A 16,540-nucleotide genomic window follows, 5' to 3' on the forward strand; every position below is an offset into this window, starting at 1 on the left:
CTGTAGCCTCAAACTGCTGGACTCAAGCAACCTCCTGCCTCACCCTCTTAAGTAGCTGGGATGACAGGCATGCGCCACTGTGCCTGGAGAATTTTTTGTTTGTTTGTTTGTTTGGTAGAGACAAGATCTTGCTATGTCACCCAGGCTAGTCTCAAACTCCTGGCCTCAAGCTATCCCACCTCAGCTTCACAAAGTGCTGAGATTACAGGCCTGAGCCACAACACTCAGCCCCTTTTTTTCCTTTCTAATATAGGTATTTAAAGCTTAAGTTTTCCTCTAAGCATGCTTTAATTGCATTCTACAACTTTAGGTGTGCTTTTATTATCATTTAGTTTAAAATATTTTTGAATTCCTCTATGATTTCTTTGATCCATTTTTATCTCAATGTATAATTTAATTCCAAATATTTGGAAATTTTCTAGAATTGCTATTGATTTCTAAAGTAGTAATATTGTGGTCAGAGAACAGACTCTGTATTTGTTTAATACTTTTAGTTTTTCTGTCTAGCATATGATCTGCAATTATCCTTGGGAAAAAATGTGTATTCTGCTCTTCGTGGGTGGAATGGCATATAAATGTCAAGTTAGGTCAAGTTGATTAAGAGTGTTCCTCAAAACTTTTATAGCCTTTTTAATGTCTGCTTATTCTGTCAGTCAATCTAGGGGGGAGTGTTAAGTCTCCAATTCTGATTGTAAATTGATTATTTCTCCTTTTAGTTCTATCACTTTTTTTTCTTGTATTTGGGAGCTTTGTTATTTAGTCACATCCACAGTTAAGATAGCTATGTATTGTTAATAAATTGATCTCTTTATTATTATTAAATTTACATCTTATCTCTGAAAATATTACACCTTGAAGACTGTTTTGTCTGACATTAATATATAGTAAGTGTTTGCCTAGTATATCCTTTTCCTTTTAACTCATATTCCTACAAACTACATATACTTGGGTTGTACTTGTTTATCCAGTATTATAATCTCTGCCTTTTAATGGTGTTATATAGTTCATTTATATTTAGCATAACTCTTAATTTGTTTGGATTAATCATATTGGTGTTCTTTTTCTAATTTCCTGCTTATTCTTTAGTCCTCTTTTCTGCCTTCTTTTGGGTGAGCTGAATTTTTATATATATATATTTTATATACTTATATATATTTAAATATTATATATATTGAATTTCTTTTCTCCCCTCTTGACTTTTTAGTTTTTCTTCTTCCTGTTATTTTTTTGGTTGTGCTAGAAATTACAATGTATATCTTGGAATAATAACATATCTTGAAAAATATTTTTAGTACTTAATTTACAATATAAGAATCTTATGATTTATACATCCAACTGCCTCTTCTCACCTTTTGTGCTGTCATATATTTTCTTTCTACAGATTGTATATTTTTTTTATTATTTTTAAAGAACCAATGATCTTCTAGTGAAATTTAAATGTGTGTGTGTGTATATATAATTTTAAAAAATTTCTTTGTGTTTATCAATATATTTACCTTTTTGTTCCTCTCTTGAAACCAAAAAGGGTAAATATATACTCAGGGTGGAACAGAGTTTCTACCTGTTGTCATTTCCAGTTTGCCTGAAGAATGTTTAGCATTTTTTTGTAGTGCATGTCTGCTTAAGACAAATTCTTTCAGCTTTTGTCTGTCTGAAATTTTATTTTGCTTTCATTTGTGAGGGATATTTTTATGGATATAGAATTCTTGGCCAACTTTCTTTGCCCAGGATTTGAAGATGTGTTTCCTTTGTCTTTTGGCCTCCATTGTTTTGTTGAGCAGCTTTCTCCTCTTCCTGCTGTTCTGCCAAGAAAGTAACCAAGGATCTCTTTAGTCCTAGGTGGGGCTAGTCATTTTCTGAATTTTAGTTCATTAGCTTTTTTAGCATCCTGAGCTCTCTGATAGACGTTAAGAAAACATATGTGGCCAGGCATAGTGGCTCACGCCTGTACTCCCAACACTTTGGGAGGCTGAGGTGGGAGGATCACTTGAAGCCAGGAGTTTGAGACCAGACTGGGCAACATAGCAAGGCCCCATCTCTACAGAAAATTTAAAAAGCAGCTGGATATGGTGCACACCTATAGCCCCAACTGCTTGGGAGGCTGAGGCAGGAGAATTGCTTGAGCTGGGGAGTTTGAGGTTGTAGTAAGCTATGATCATGCTACTGCACTCCACCCTGGGCAACAGAGTGAGACCCTATCTCACAAAACAGGGAAATAAAGAAAAAACTCATATATTTCTGAAGGTTGTTTGGTTTATTGTCATTGTTAGGATGGGAGTGATGGTCTCTTGCAACTTTCTTAAGTGGAAATGGAAGTCTAGTACAATACTGATTTAATTAATATTGCTTAAAAATCTACTTATTACTCTTATTTTCCAGGGATATTCCTGTATTTTTTTTCCAAATGAGTTTTAGACTCAATTTGTATTTTAAAAAAGAATTGCAAACAGTTCTCCTGCTTTATTGAAACCTCTGGGTAATCTGATTTAGATTACATTGAACAAATAGATTTAGAGACAAATGACCTCTTTATTTTATTAATTATTTCTATCCAAAACAAGGCTTATCTTTTCTTTTTCAAGTCATCTGTCTCAGAGAAGTAGTGTTTTTGGTTTTCTTCATATAAATTATGTAATGTTGAATTTATTTCTAGGAATTTTAATTAGGATAAGTTTTTTCTTATATTTTCTAATGATTTATTTTTTGAGAATCAATAGGAAAATGATTTAATTTTGTATATTTTATAATCAGCTACCTTATTAAAATATCTGATTGCTCCTAATAGTTTCTTGATCAGGTATCTTAAGTTTTTCAGATGTACTATCATATCATATGTGTAAAATGATAATTTTGCCTCCCCCTTTTCAATAGTCTCATTTCTTTTTTTTAGTCCCACTGCATTGTTTACCATTTCTAGAACAATGCTAAATAATAGAATAATGGTGAGCTTCCTTCATCTTGTTCCTGTCTTTAGTGGGAATGCCATTGATGTTTTATCATTGGCCCTTAAGCATCATACTGGCATTTGTAAATATATACATGTATCCCCCTTCCCATTAAGGTAGAGCTATGTATTCCTGTTTTTTTGTTTTTGGCTTTTTGGGGGTTGGTTTGTTTGTCTTGAGACAGAGTCTGTGTTTGTTGCCTGGGATGGAGTGCAGTGGCATCATCATAGCTCACTGCAACCTCAAGCTCCTGGGCTCAGGTGATCCTCCTGCCTCAGCCTCCCAGTAGCTGGGACTACAGGTGCACACCATTACACCTGGCTAATTTTTCTATTTTTTTAAAGAGACAAGGTCTCACTATGTTGATCAGACTAGTCTCGAACTCCTGGTCTCAAGTGATCCTCCTGCCTCGGCCTCCCAAAGTGCTAGGATTACAGGTGTGAGCCACCATACCCAGCCTCCTGTTTTATTGAAAGATTTCTTTTTGAAATATCAGGAATGGATTTTGAATTTTATTAAATGTCATTTATCATGAAAGATGAAGGATTATTGTACTTAACATTTCTGTACTATTTTAATGGCACAATCTGGAATTTTTGACCCAGAGGATTTTCATCAAATATTTCTTATTTTTACATTATGTACCTATTATTTTAACAGTCATAACAATTAACTTGTTTTATTTGTAGTAATCACATTTAGATTTAATTGAATTAAATGCTCATTGCTAACCCTTGTTACCATTTTTCCATTTTATAAATTCTTTATTTTTAATTATATTTTAGTTGTGTGGATTATGGCTTCAAATAATTTTTGTTTTGTTTATTTTTTTATTTATTTTAGGAGGGGTTTGTGAGTGCTATATTCCTGATTTTTACACATATGAGAAAAACTTTTCTAGGCACTCAACCTTATTCAAATACCATATTTCATTAATCCTAAGAAACACCTTTTTACACCTCATATCTCTGAAATCATTTCTGAAATATGATTTTTAATGCATCTAACAAATGATTTGAAAGCATAAATTTGCAGCTCTTTTCCTATTTGAGAAGTGTATGAAATAATGGTGTACCTTTCAAATGATGTCTGCAATTTATGAAATATGGTAGGATAATTGCAAAATATTACTTTACCATAAAATAATTTTTATCTACAAGATTGGCAAAGATAAAAAAATTAATAATAACTATGTGTTGGTGAGTTGTGGTAGATAAGAATGCTCCTACATTACTGATATGTATAAAAATTGGTATATTCTCTATGGAGGACAACATAGCAAAATGAAAAACAATTTTTAAATGCATATGCCATTTGATTCAGACATTATACCTCCAGGAATTTGTCTTATAAATATACTTGCATATATTTTAAATAATATATATGTAAGTTTATTCATTACAGCATGGTTTGAAATAATAAAATCTGGAAACAATCTAAATATCTATCAGTAATAGGCCAGTTAAATATATTATAGCACATCCATGCAGTGGAATGTTATAAACCTATTACAATTATATTACAACTGAGTAGAAAATTCCATCTGATATTCTTTTTCCTTCAGCAGTGTACATAGTACTCGCTTGTATCCATTATCTACTGTTGCTGAAGAGATATCTGAGGCCAGCAGAAATTACTTAATTTGTAGATGGCCGTATTTCTTCACCCAGATGCTAATAGCATTCTTTCTATTTTCTTAAAATTCAGCAACATTCCATGTTATATCTCTCTTGCTAATTTTCCTAGAACATTATGAGCCCTTTTAATTTTTAGTTTTATATCCTTCAACAATTTGGCTGTTCCAAATGTCTGTCTCTCTCAGTCCAAAATATTACTTATGATAAATATCAGTTGTTTATCTTCCAATTCTATCATCTTTGTTCTCACCACTTTGTTCAAATCTAATTGCTTTTACCTGGTAATCTTCATTTTGAATTATTTTCCTAGACTCATCATGCATCTTATTAACTTGGTTTTCTGAAGTGTCTGTTCTACTTCTAGTTGTTTCTAATGTGGTTTCAAGTTCTGTAGTATTTTTTTCTTTTCTTTCATTATCTCTTTTCCTTCCTTCAGCTCTTTTCTGATCTGTCGTGTGGTGTTATGTACTATTTGCATGTACACCAGTTTTTCTTTAAACTGTTTTATGGAGTAGTTTTTTCAAGTGTATTTTTTTTCTTTTTTTTAATGTTATGTTTCTTCCTCCTTCTTCTTTTCTTGCAATTCTACTTTTTCATGTTACTTATTTTGCATGTTATTTGTTGTTGAAAGGAACAATTCTGTTCTGGCCTATTCTTTGCCAAAGAATGGTGCAAGTAGAGTCATCTTAACCTCCTCCTTGTTTACATGGCAATTGGAATAACTGCTGTAGAGTCTGAGATAGGAGACTGGATGCTGATTTCTCTGATCTCTTTTCAGTAACTGGCTGTTTGGTGCCACAGTTTTCATATGCTCACTCTAGGCCCTTTTTCCACAGTATGTGTTAATCATTTGTTCCAAAGGCAGGTCAACGCTGATATATCTATGATTAGTCTACTTTGGACCTATATGCAAGGTTGACTACCAGCTTGCTGTTTCTGTTTCCCCATAGCCATGCCTTGTCTCTAGACAGGGAAAATAAAAAGTTTCCTGGCCACTGGGAGACTTTAGGAAGCCCAATACAGAATACCTCTTGGCCCATTTTCCCCCCTCCTGAGATTGGAACCAAAGAAACTAGACAGATAGCGATAAAAATATCAGCTTTATTATTGAGAGAGCTGTTGGAGGATATGTATGGTAGCAGTGGTCTTCTAATTCTTCTTTCCCCGCTGTCTAGACCTTGGAAAGTTTGAGTCTTAAGAATAGTCACACAAAGACTTTCGCCTCATATTGATGAGGTTACAAATGGTGGGTAAGAGGTTAAAAAAAGGAACTACATTCCTCAATTTTAAGACTTTTGATAAATTAGCTCCACTCAATCAAGAAATATGGAAAGGGGGATAAAAGTTCCCTTACAAATAAAGTACATGTGATTTAGTACAGTCTTTGCAATAACTATTTTAACTTCTCAGACATTTTTATTTACACTTACTGATTATTAGTCATATTTCAGATAGGTCAGATTGCTATGTAAAATATAGGCACTTATTGTATATTTCATAGTGAGTGAGTGACTCCCTTTTAGATAAGGGCTTGCAAGTATTGCATAGTAATAATGAACCAAATATAAAAAGATAAAGCCAAAAAGATATAGCTGGGCTTGATAATCAGATAGATACTTTTTACAATAATAGTTATACAAAAACTAGTTATACATGTTAATTATAGTACATTTAGAAACTACAGAAAACTGTCACCCATGATTCCACTGCAGAGAAAACCATTGTTGACATTTTAGAGTTTTTCCTACCAGTTTTTTTCCCCCAGAGTTGAATCATTTATAAACTGTGACTCTTTGAGGAATGCTGATTGTGTTTGTAAGAAAATTCATGGCTTGGGAGCCAGAGTAATCAGGAGTACTACATTAATATTAAACAGCAAACGTGTCTAATGTATTTTCTTAATTGCATCAAACAGTAGTGTTATATTTAGCCAAAAGTCTTCATAGATTATTTTTCTCAAGGGGATTTCAGTGCTTCAGTTTGCACATTAACATCAGTCTGTTTTCCCTGCTTTTCAGTGATGTCATAGTAATGAGACATAAGTGAGTACAAAACTACTCTAAGAGAATATGGATTTGTTTTATTTTGTTGTAAGATTTAAACTCCAAATCCAGGAGATAGCTCAAATTTTTAAATATTTTATAGTGTAAAAAGGAATAAAGTGTTCTATGTGATGACTATAGTCAAATTTTAAAAATTATATCTTACTAGAAATAAAGGAGACTTCTATGTAAGATAGCATAGTAAGAATGACTCTAAACTCATAGTAGTCAGAAAAAAAGACAGCATGGCTAAATAATAAACTTGGACAATTCAAAATCCAAAGTTGAGGGAGGAATAAAGCAAAGCCACAAAAAAAAGAACAATGCTTGGATAATAAAACACTGTTATGCTTGTGTTTTGACATTGCTGAAATTGGCATTACCATTACAACTTATTTGGAATCTTGAAATAAATATTTTCCAAATGTCAAACATGGATCAGAAACAAAATAAAACACAAAGTAGTGAATGGGGCTGAAACAAATGTGCTAAGCTCTTAATAGAGAAGTAGCTACTTTGGCTGGGTGCAATGGCCCATGCCTGTAATCTCAATGCTTTGGGAGGCTGAGGAAGCAGGATCACTTGAGGCCAGGAGTTTGAGACAAGCCTGAGCAACACAGTGAGATCCTATCTCTAGAAGAGATTAAAAAAAAAAAGTAGCTGAGTGTGATGGCACATGCCTGTAGTCCTGTAGTCCTAGCTACTTGGGAGGCTGAGGTGGGAGGATTGCTTGAGCCCAGGAGTTTGAGGTTATGGTGAGCTATGATCACGCCACTGCACTCCAGCCTGGGTGACAGAGCAAAAAAAGAGAAGTAGGCCCTGGCATTCTGGCATCTGGGAATTGAGTTTCTGTAGGTTGGTAGAAATTAAAGTGTTTCCCATTCAATTGTTCCTTCATCTCATCTCACTGAATAGATCAGTCAGTAACAAAAATCATATTTTGGCTTCCAACTACCATTCTTTATTAATTTCTTAACTTGTTTAGATTAGTGCAGAGAAAAAGGATGCCATTTATTGGGTACCCTCAGAGATCTTCAAAATTTTATGCAATGATGGGAACATTGAGAAATAAAAGCATGAAATTTTGTGTAGTATTTAATAAAATATATAGACAGAAAGGCATTTGGTGAGCCAAGGAGGTATGCTATTTACAGTAGCATTAAAAAACATAAAATACTTAAGAATAAATTTAACAAAAGATGTGTGTGTGACACCTCTATATTAAAAACTATAGAAAACTTTTGAGAGAAATTTTAAAAGACCCAAATAAATGCAGACACATATGATATTCATAGATTAAAAGACTCAATATTCTTAAGGTGCCAGTCCTCCCCAAATTTATCTACAGATTCAGGGCCATCCCAATCAAAATCCCAGAACTCTGTGACTCAATATTAAAAAGAAAACCCAAAGTTACCACATGCGAAAGACTTATATTTTACAACACAGGATACACAAATGGCCAATCAGCACATGAAAAAGTGCTCATCATCATTAGTCACCAGGGAAATGCACATTAAAGACACAAGGAAATCCTGCTACACAATGATTAGAATGGATAAAACTAAAAGGACTGCAAAATTTAAATGTTGCTAATGGAAATGGAAAATAGTACGTTCTTATAGAGTTAAGTATATACCAATCCATTGACACAGCAAATCTACTTCTAGGTATTTATAAAAATATTTGTATAGGTATGTTCATTACAGCTTTATTTACAGTAGCCAAAAACTGGAAACATACAGGTACGTTCATACAATGGAATACTATTCAGCAATTTAAAAAAATGAACTAACTAGGACAAACTAAGGTGTAAAAAATCAGAATATTTATTGCTTCTGAAAGGGTAGGGACTGACTAGAAAGAGTTAAAGGGGATCTTTCTGGGAAGTTGGAAATGTTCTATATCATATCCATTTGTCAAACGTATATAGCTAAAGATTTCACACTCTGGGCCCTGGAGCCAAGCTTTTACTACATGTGGCTTAACTCTGGGCACCAGCTCAGCCACCATAGAGATCTTGGCCCCATCCCAACCCTAGACATACTGTGCTCATTCTCAGCTCCCCCAGCTGCTTCACAAGCATCCACATCTTGTATTCTGTTATCACTGTGGCAGTAAGGATTCCTGCATCCCAGCACCCGTGCCATTACCGCCCAGGAACTCAGAGCTATAGTCCTACCACACATGCCCATGCAGGCCCCAGGCTCCATTGTCACTCTATGGGTGCTACTCATCAGGCAACAATACCAAGAGTGATCCTCTCAGACACAGTTTCCTTGGTGGGAGAAAAATAGATTGGAGGGGCCTTAACTGTCATTTCCACTAACAACCCTTTTCACCATTGCAAAATTCCACAACATTGGCTACTATCGATCAGTGCAATTTTCATCAACACTATATTCAGCTAACAGAGCTGCACAGAGATTACACAGCTAGCACCCTCACTGGTGCCAGAACCACTGCACCCCACCCAGCAAGTTCCCTTACATCCCTGACCACCATAGGGGAAAATCTTTCCACAATGAAACTAACCCATAAAGTCTGCAAAAGGTGAATGCTCCACCAAACGGGCAAACATCAATGTAAAGCAAAAAGAAATATGAAAAACCAAGGAGACATAATACCACCAAAAGAACACAGTAATCTCCCAGTAGCTGACCTCAAAGAAATGGAGACACATGAACTGCCTGAAAGAGTTCAAAATAATTGTTTTAATACGTTAACTGCCATGTGAGTTGTATTTAACTCATGCTACTTTTGAGCCTGGGGCCTCACGAAGCATATGTAACTCACATCTCTTCATGTTGGGCGCAGCAAGAACTATTGTTCAAGTTGCTTATAACTCATGCACAGAAAACAATAAAAAACAAATTTTTCATTAAATTAGAAAGGATTATTTTGTTTTTGAAGTTTTTATTCTATTTTCATAATAAAACACCATGGCCCCAAGGAAAAAATTTTTTTCTAGTGTGGCAGTGTGTTAAGGAAGCTCAATGAATTTCAAGAAAATACAGAGAAACAATTCAGTGAAATCAGGATAACAATAAATGACCAAAATAAAAAAATTAACAGAGATTGAAATTATTAACAAAAATCAAACAAATTTTGGAACTGAAAAATACTATGAATGTAATGAAAAATGTAATAGCATTAATGGCAGACTTGATCAAGCAGAAGAAAGAATCTGTGAACTTGAAGACAGATTATTGGCAAATATACAGTCAGAAAAAAGCAAAGAATGAAGAGAGTTTACAAGATTTAAAGATTACAATATTTGCTCAAAAGAGCTAATATTCTAGCTAATAAGAGTTTAAGAAGGAGAAGAAAGAAAGGAGTAGAAAGCTCAAATAAATAAACGGCAGAAATTTTTCCAAATCTTAGGAAAGATATGAATATCCAGGTGTGGGAAGGTCAAAGGTCTCCAGATTCAATCCAAACAAGACTACACTGATATATAATTAACCTGTCAAAAAATCAAAGACAAAGAATCCTAAAAGCAGCAAGATAAAAGAAGCAAATCACATATAAAGGAGTTCCAATAAGGCTAGCAGTGGATTTCTCAGCAGAAACCTTACAGGCCAGGAGAGACTAAGATGATAAATACAATGTGCTGAAGGAAAAAAAACCCATGCCAACCAAGAATACTGTACTTGGCAAAACTGTCCTTCAGAAATGAAGGAGAGATAAAGACTTATCCAGACAAACAAAAGTTGAGGGAGTTCATTACCATCAGACTTATCTTACAAGAAATGCTAATGGGAGTTCTTCAAGCTGAGAGAAAAGGATGCTAATGAGTGATACAAGCTCATCAAAAAGTATAAAATTTACTGGTGAAAGTAAGTATACAAACTCAGAACACTCTAATATTGTAATGGTGGGTGCAAATCACTTATGTATTTATTATGAATGTTAGCAAAACTGTTACAAATAATAGCTAATTTGTTAAGGTATATACAGTATAAAAAGATGTAAATCATTCTATCAAAACATAAATATAGGGACAGGGTGGAATAAAAGTATAGAGTTAATTTGTGGGATCAAAGTTGTTAGCTTGTTATAAGATATTTTGTGTGAGCCTCATGGTAACCACAAAGCAAAAATCTGTAGTAGAAAAACAAAAGATAAAAAGTGAGGAATCAGGCCGGGTGCGGTGGCTCACGCCTGTAATCCTAGCCCTCTGGGAGGCCGAGGCAGGTGGATAGCTCGAGGTCAGGAGTTCGAGACCAGCCTGAGCGAGACCCCGTCTCTACTAAAAATAGAAATAAAAATTATCTGGACAACTAAAAATATATATAGAAAAAATTAGCCAGGCATGGTGGCGCATGCCTGTAGTCCCAGCTACTTGGGAGGCTGAGGCAGTAGGATCGCTTAAGCCCAGGAGTTTGAGGTTGCTGTGAGCTAGGCTGACGCCACGGCACTCACTCTAGCCCGTGCAACAAAGTGAGACTCTGTCTCAAAAGAAAAAAAAAAAGTGAAGAATCAAAGCATACCAGTAGAGAAAATCATCTCATCACAAAGGAAGAAGGCAAAGAAGGAAAAAAGAAACAATGGATCTACAAAGCAACCAGAAAACAATTAATAAAATGGCAGTACTAAGTCCTTACCTATCAACAATTACCTTGAATGTAATGGATTAAATTCTTCAATCAAAAGACAGAGTAGCTGAATGGATAAAAAAACAAAAACAACCAAAAGAGACCTACCTATATGCTGTCTGCAAGAGACTCACTTCACTGTAAAAGACACACATAGATTAAAAGTGAAAGGATTGAAAAAAATATGCTGTGCAAATGGAAACCAAAAGAGAGTGAGAATAGATATATCAGGTAAAATAGACTTTGTCTCAAAAAACTGTAAAATGAGACAAGGTCATTATATAATGACAAAAGGATCAATTCATCAAGATAATAATTCCAAATATGTACGCACCCAACATTGAAGAATCAACATATATAAAGCAAATATTAATAGATCTGAAGAGAGAGACATCAATAAAATGATAATTGGGGACTTTAATACCCACCTTTCAACAATGGACAAATCATCCAGACAAATTCAATAAGGAAACATTAGAATTGAACTATATTTTAGACCAAATGGACCTAATAGACATATGCAGAACATTCTGTTCAACAGCAGTAGAATACACATTCTTCTCAAGTGCATATGGAATGTTCTCCAGGATAGATCATATCGTAGGGCACAAAACAAGTCTTATCAAATTTGAGAAGACTGAAATTAAATCAGGCATCTTTTCCAACTACAATGGTATGAAATTAGAAACCAATAATAGGTGGAATTTTGGAAAATTCACAAATATGTGGAAATTAAACAACATGTTCCTAAACAACCAATAGGTCAAGTAAGAAATTAAAAGAAAAATTTAAAAAATCTTGAAACAAAAATGGAAATACAACATACCCAAACTTAAGGAATATAGCAAAAGCAGCTTGAGGAGGGAAGTTTATAGCAGTTAATACCTACATCAAAAAAGAAGAAAGATCCTAAATAACCTAATGTTACACCTCAAGGAACTACAAAAAAGAACAAACTAAGCCCAAAATTAGTAGAAAGAAGGAAATAATAAAGATCAGAGCAGAAATAAATGAAATAGAGACTAGAAAAACAATAGAAAATACCAAAAAAACTAAGAGTTGTTTTTTTGAAAATATAAAATTGGTAAACCTTTAGCTAGACTAAGAAAAAAAGAGAACATACTGAAATAAATAAAATCAACAATGAAAGAGGAGACATTATAACTGATACTATAGAAATACAAAGGATCATAGACTACCATGAACAATTATATGGCAACAAATTGATAAGCTAGTAGAAATAAATTCCTAGACACATACAACCTTCCAAGACTAAATCATGAGGAAATTAAAAATCTGAACAGACCAATAATGAGTAAGGAAACTGAACCAATAATAAAATGTCTCCCATCAAGAAAACAAAAACAAAAAACAAACCAACCAACCAACCCCAGGACCTGATGGCGTCACTGCTGAATTCTACCAAACATTTAAAGAACTAATACTAGTCCTTCTCAAACTCTTCCCAAAAATTGAGAAGGAGGGAAAACTTCCAAACTCATTTTTTGAGGCCCTGATAGCAAAGCCAGACAAGAACACTACAAGAAAAGAAAACTACATGCCAATATCCCTGATGAACATAGATGCAAAAATCATCAACAAAATGCTAGCAAACTGAATTCAGCAGCACATTAAAAGGATCACTGTGAACAAGTGGGGATTTATCCCTGGGATGGGAGAATAGTTCACCATACACAAATCAATAAATGTGATATACCACATTAACAGAATGAAAGACAAAAACTATATGATTATTTCAATAGATACAAAAAGGACATTCAACAAAATTCAACCTCCTTTCATTATAAAACCCCCAACAAATTAGATACAGAAGGAATGTACAGCATGATAAAGGCCATACATGACAAGCCATAGCTAACATCATACTCAATTGTGAAAAGTTGAGTTTTTCCTCTGAGATCAAGAACAAGACAAGTATGGCCACTTTCACCACTTTTGTTTGGCATATTATTATATTAGAAGTCCTAGCCAAAGCAGTTAAGAGAAAGAAATAAAAGACATTCCAATCATCAATGAAGAAGTTAAATTGTCTCTGTTCTCAGACAACATAGTCTTAGATTTAGAAAACCCTAAAGACTCCACCAAAAAACTCTTAGAATAAACAAATTCAGTAAAGTTGCAGGATACAAAATCAACATACAAAAGTCAGTAGCATTTGTACATACTAACAATGACCTATCTGAAAAAGAAATCAAGAAAACATGCTATTTTTAATAGCTGCCAAAAAATTAAAACACTTAGAATAAATTTACTTTCTAGTATTTTGTTCTCTTAACTGATCAGGCCTAAGCCTGCAGTCAGTTTAGGAGAAGAGATTAACAGTTTGTCAAACGATCAGACTGACCCTCATACTGATAACAATTATAAAATGGGATGTGGAGGGGAGAACTTGAAAGCAACCAAAAGCAGACAGAAACTGGATGGGAAAGAAAAATTACATTCTTTGTATTTAAGAAGAAGTTTGCATTTATCATACTAAATAATAATATTGTTCTTATTCCACCATCTTGGTTTATACTGTGTTATGTTTCCTTACTCCTGTTTTTCCCACCCTGTCTTTTCCTTTTGCTAAAGTTTCTCTGGCTCTTTTGTTTTGCCCCTAGTAATTTGGAAATTAGATATGCTATTTTTATTTAATTAGTAATTACTTCAAAATAAGGAGAAAGTGAACCTCTATGTTTTTACCAACATGAAGAATACGATAGTATCTGTTGATGTGCCTGGAAGTGATGAATGAGTCACATATTTTAGTACCTCTCTTTTGTTCCTACTCCCACATTTCATTGGAATAATTTGGGCTTTAGAGTCAAACTATTATTGTTATTTCTTCTTTTTACATCTCCTTAAGAAATACTTTTCACATTTGCATTTCCTTATATAGCCATGTTAACCATGTTGAGAGCAGTTAAACATAAATTTTTATGTTTACAAGTTTACAATGTCCATCTCTATTTCTTTTATTACATCTTTCTCCTATACCTTATAAATAAGGTCTTTATTTTTGTTGATTTATTGGATATTAAAGTATTTCTTTGAGAGATTTTTAAAGGGTATGTATCTGAATCTTTGCAAATCTGAGAAAATTTATTAAATGTGTGTTTGTAGCAGTTATAACTATAGGAAGTTTTCCTAAGGAAATGATAGTAGTGTATAAAGATGTGTGTATAAATCTGTTCATTTTACAGTATTATTACAAAAGCAAACATTAGAAACTAATAAACATCTATAAATAGAGATAGGTCAAATAGAATTATTTTCAGATATAATTACAAAATCATAAATTTTATTACCTTTGTCACCTAACTGAAATTAGTATAAGTATCATTAATCTTTTGCCTGTTTCTTGTATAAGTTATACCATAAATTTAGCTCACACAGAGTAAGCATTAGCATGTTTGACTGTGAACATTAATATCCTATTTAGTATTTTTTCAGTTTGTCAATTAGATTAAATAGCTAAATAAATATTTATTATTGAGGAGATTTTTTTTTAAGAAGTTTAATTTTAGTCTATTCATTGTAGTCACTCCATGGATTCCTTTGGGCAACCCAGACCAGAAGATAACCAGTCAGTAGTCAGCAGAATGCAAAAGAAATACTGGAAAACTAAACAGGTCTTTATCAAAGCAACAGGAAAAAAAGAGGATGAGCACGTGGTGGCATCTGATGCTGAACTGGATGCTAAACTTGAGGTAAATTTGAGTATTCTGTGTATTGCATATAACTGGTTGTATTTGGGACTCCAAGGGGAATTATGACAAGCTTTCACACTGAAGAGCTTATGGAGATAAATGTAAGTTTGATAATAGAACGTTTAGTTGTATCCAACTGCCAGTCAGAGCTCTGAATAGTAGATCACAATTCTCACAAACTAAGAATTTGCAAAATTGGTATTTACTAAATTAGATAAATTATGAATTAGGTAATTTCTCTGGCACATATAGTTTTTAAGCTAAACATTGATGAATTAATTAAATTACCAGTTGGAACCATATACTCATTATATATCATGTCATACTATTTTGTAGTACTTTGATGTGAAGTCTTATACTTCACTGAAATAAATTAATTAAAATCAAACTGAATAAAGAAAAGTTAAGAGTTTTTATTTTCTTCTTATTAAGGAATACACTTATTGAAGTATTTCATAATGCCTTTTTTGGGTATTTTTCATTTTAAATAAAAGAAGTAATTGCCATGAAACAACTTTAAACCTATAAATGTTTTATACTTTTAAGTAATTAGGCTAATCAGAGGAGAGTATCATGTAAATGAATGAAAAAGTCTGAATTTTTAAGTGCAGATTTACTAAATCCATATACATACACTAATTTAAGATAAACCTTATAAATATTTCTAAGCAAGGTTATGTTACACTTGGAATATAATCATTATGTTGGGATGCTTAAAAATAAAGGTCTAATTTTATAGGTCTTGATCTAAGTATTTCATTCTGCAAAAAGTAAGCTTATGTCTTGGTCATAACATGGAAATATATAACAAATTAACAAGCTTTTATGATTTATGTTGATAAGTATTCCTCTTAGGATTCAATGTCAACTGTGAAAAAATGAAGGGACTTTATTATTATAGGTGATATATATTTTAATATTAAGAGAACTTGTCACTGTTTCTAGATATATTCCCAAGAAGTGGGAATATATGATGTTTTTGTATTGTTTTACATTATTAGGTTATTTGTGGGTGATATATTTTATATTTAGTGTAAATTTGCCTATTAGACAAATATTTGGAATCAACCAAGAACTTTCTCCCACAGTTTGTACTATTTTTGTAAGAACGAGAAATATTTTCATTGTAAAAATAAAAAACAATAGTACATGAATCTTGCAAAGACCCATAGGGAAAAAAATCAACCGTAATCACTTCATCCTAGTAGAACTATTTTTTTTGCATTCTTTTCTAAAATCTTCTTTCATATGCATTTAAAACATGCTTTTTAAGTTGCCAAATCTGGATATCAATTCCAATTCAAACATTTCTAAATTTATATGGAAAATTGATGGTTAGTCCTCCTTTAACATGTTTGTGTTTATTATCAATCTTCCTTAGGTTTGACCAAATATCACAGTAACAGTAAAGATGCTCCAGAGATAGAATATTCAGGCTTCTGGGTGATATTGGGAATTTATTTGATAATCAAAGGGTTAGGGCTTAATATGATATTACAACACAGTGCCAAGGTCTTTTTGAATTAGTCTCATAAAAATTCTTCGTTGTAGGACTTTGTGAGAAGGAGACTATACTCTAAAACCTATGTGGGCTTGTTTTTCTGG

At 33.2% G+C, this 16,540-nt stretch overlaps 1 protein-coding gene across 2 annotated transcripts in view; it reads left to right on the forward strand.

The window, feature by feature from the left end:
- ICA1L (islet cell autoantigen 1 like) overlaps positions 1 to 16,540 on the forward strand; it is a 55,841-nt gene that overhangs the window by 6,232 nt on the left and 33,069 nt on the right. For both annotated transcript variants that reach the window (XM_045559702.1, XM_045559703.1), the window contains exon 3: positions 14,767 to 14,935. In XM_045559702.1, coding sequence (XP_045415658.1) covers positions 14,774 to 14,935 — 162 coding nt within the window. In that variant the 5' untranslated portion in view covers positions 14,767 to 14,773. The remainder of the gene's footprint in view (positions 1 to 14,766; positions 14,936 to 16,540) is intronic.

The sequence above is a fragment of the Lemur catta genome, chromosome 8 (assembly GCF_020740605.2).
Source record: "Lemur catta isolate mLemCat1 chromosome 8, mLemCat1.pri, whole genome shotgun sequence".
NCBI lineage: Eukaryota > Metazoa > Chordata > Mammalia > Primates > Lemuridae > Lemur > Lemur catta.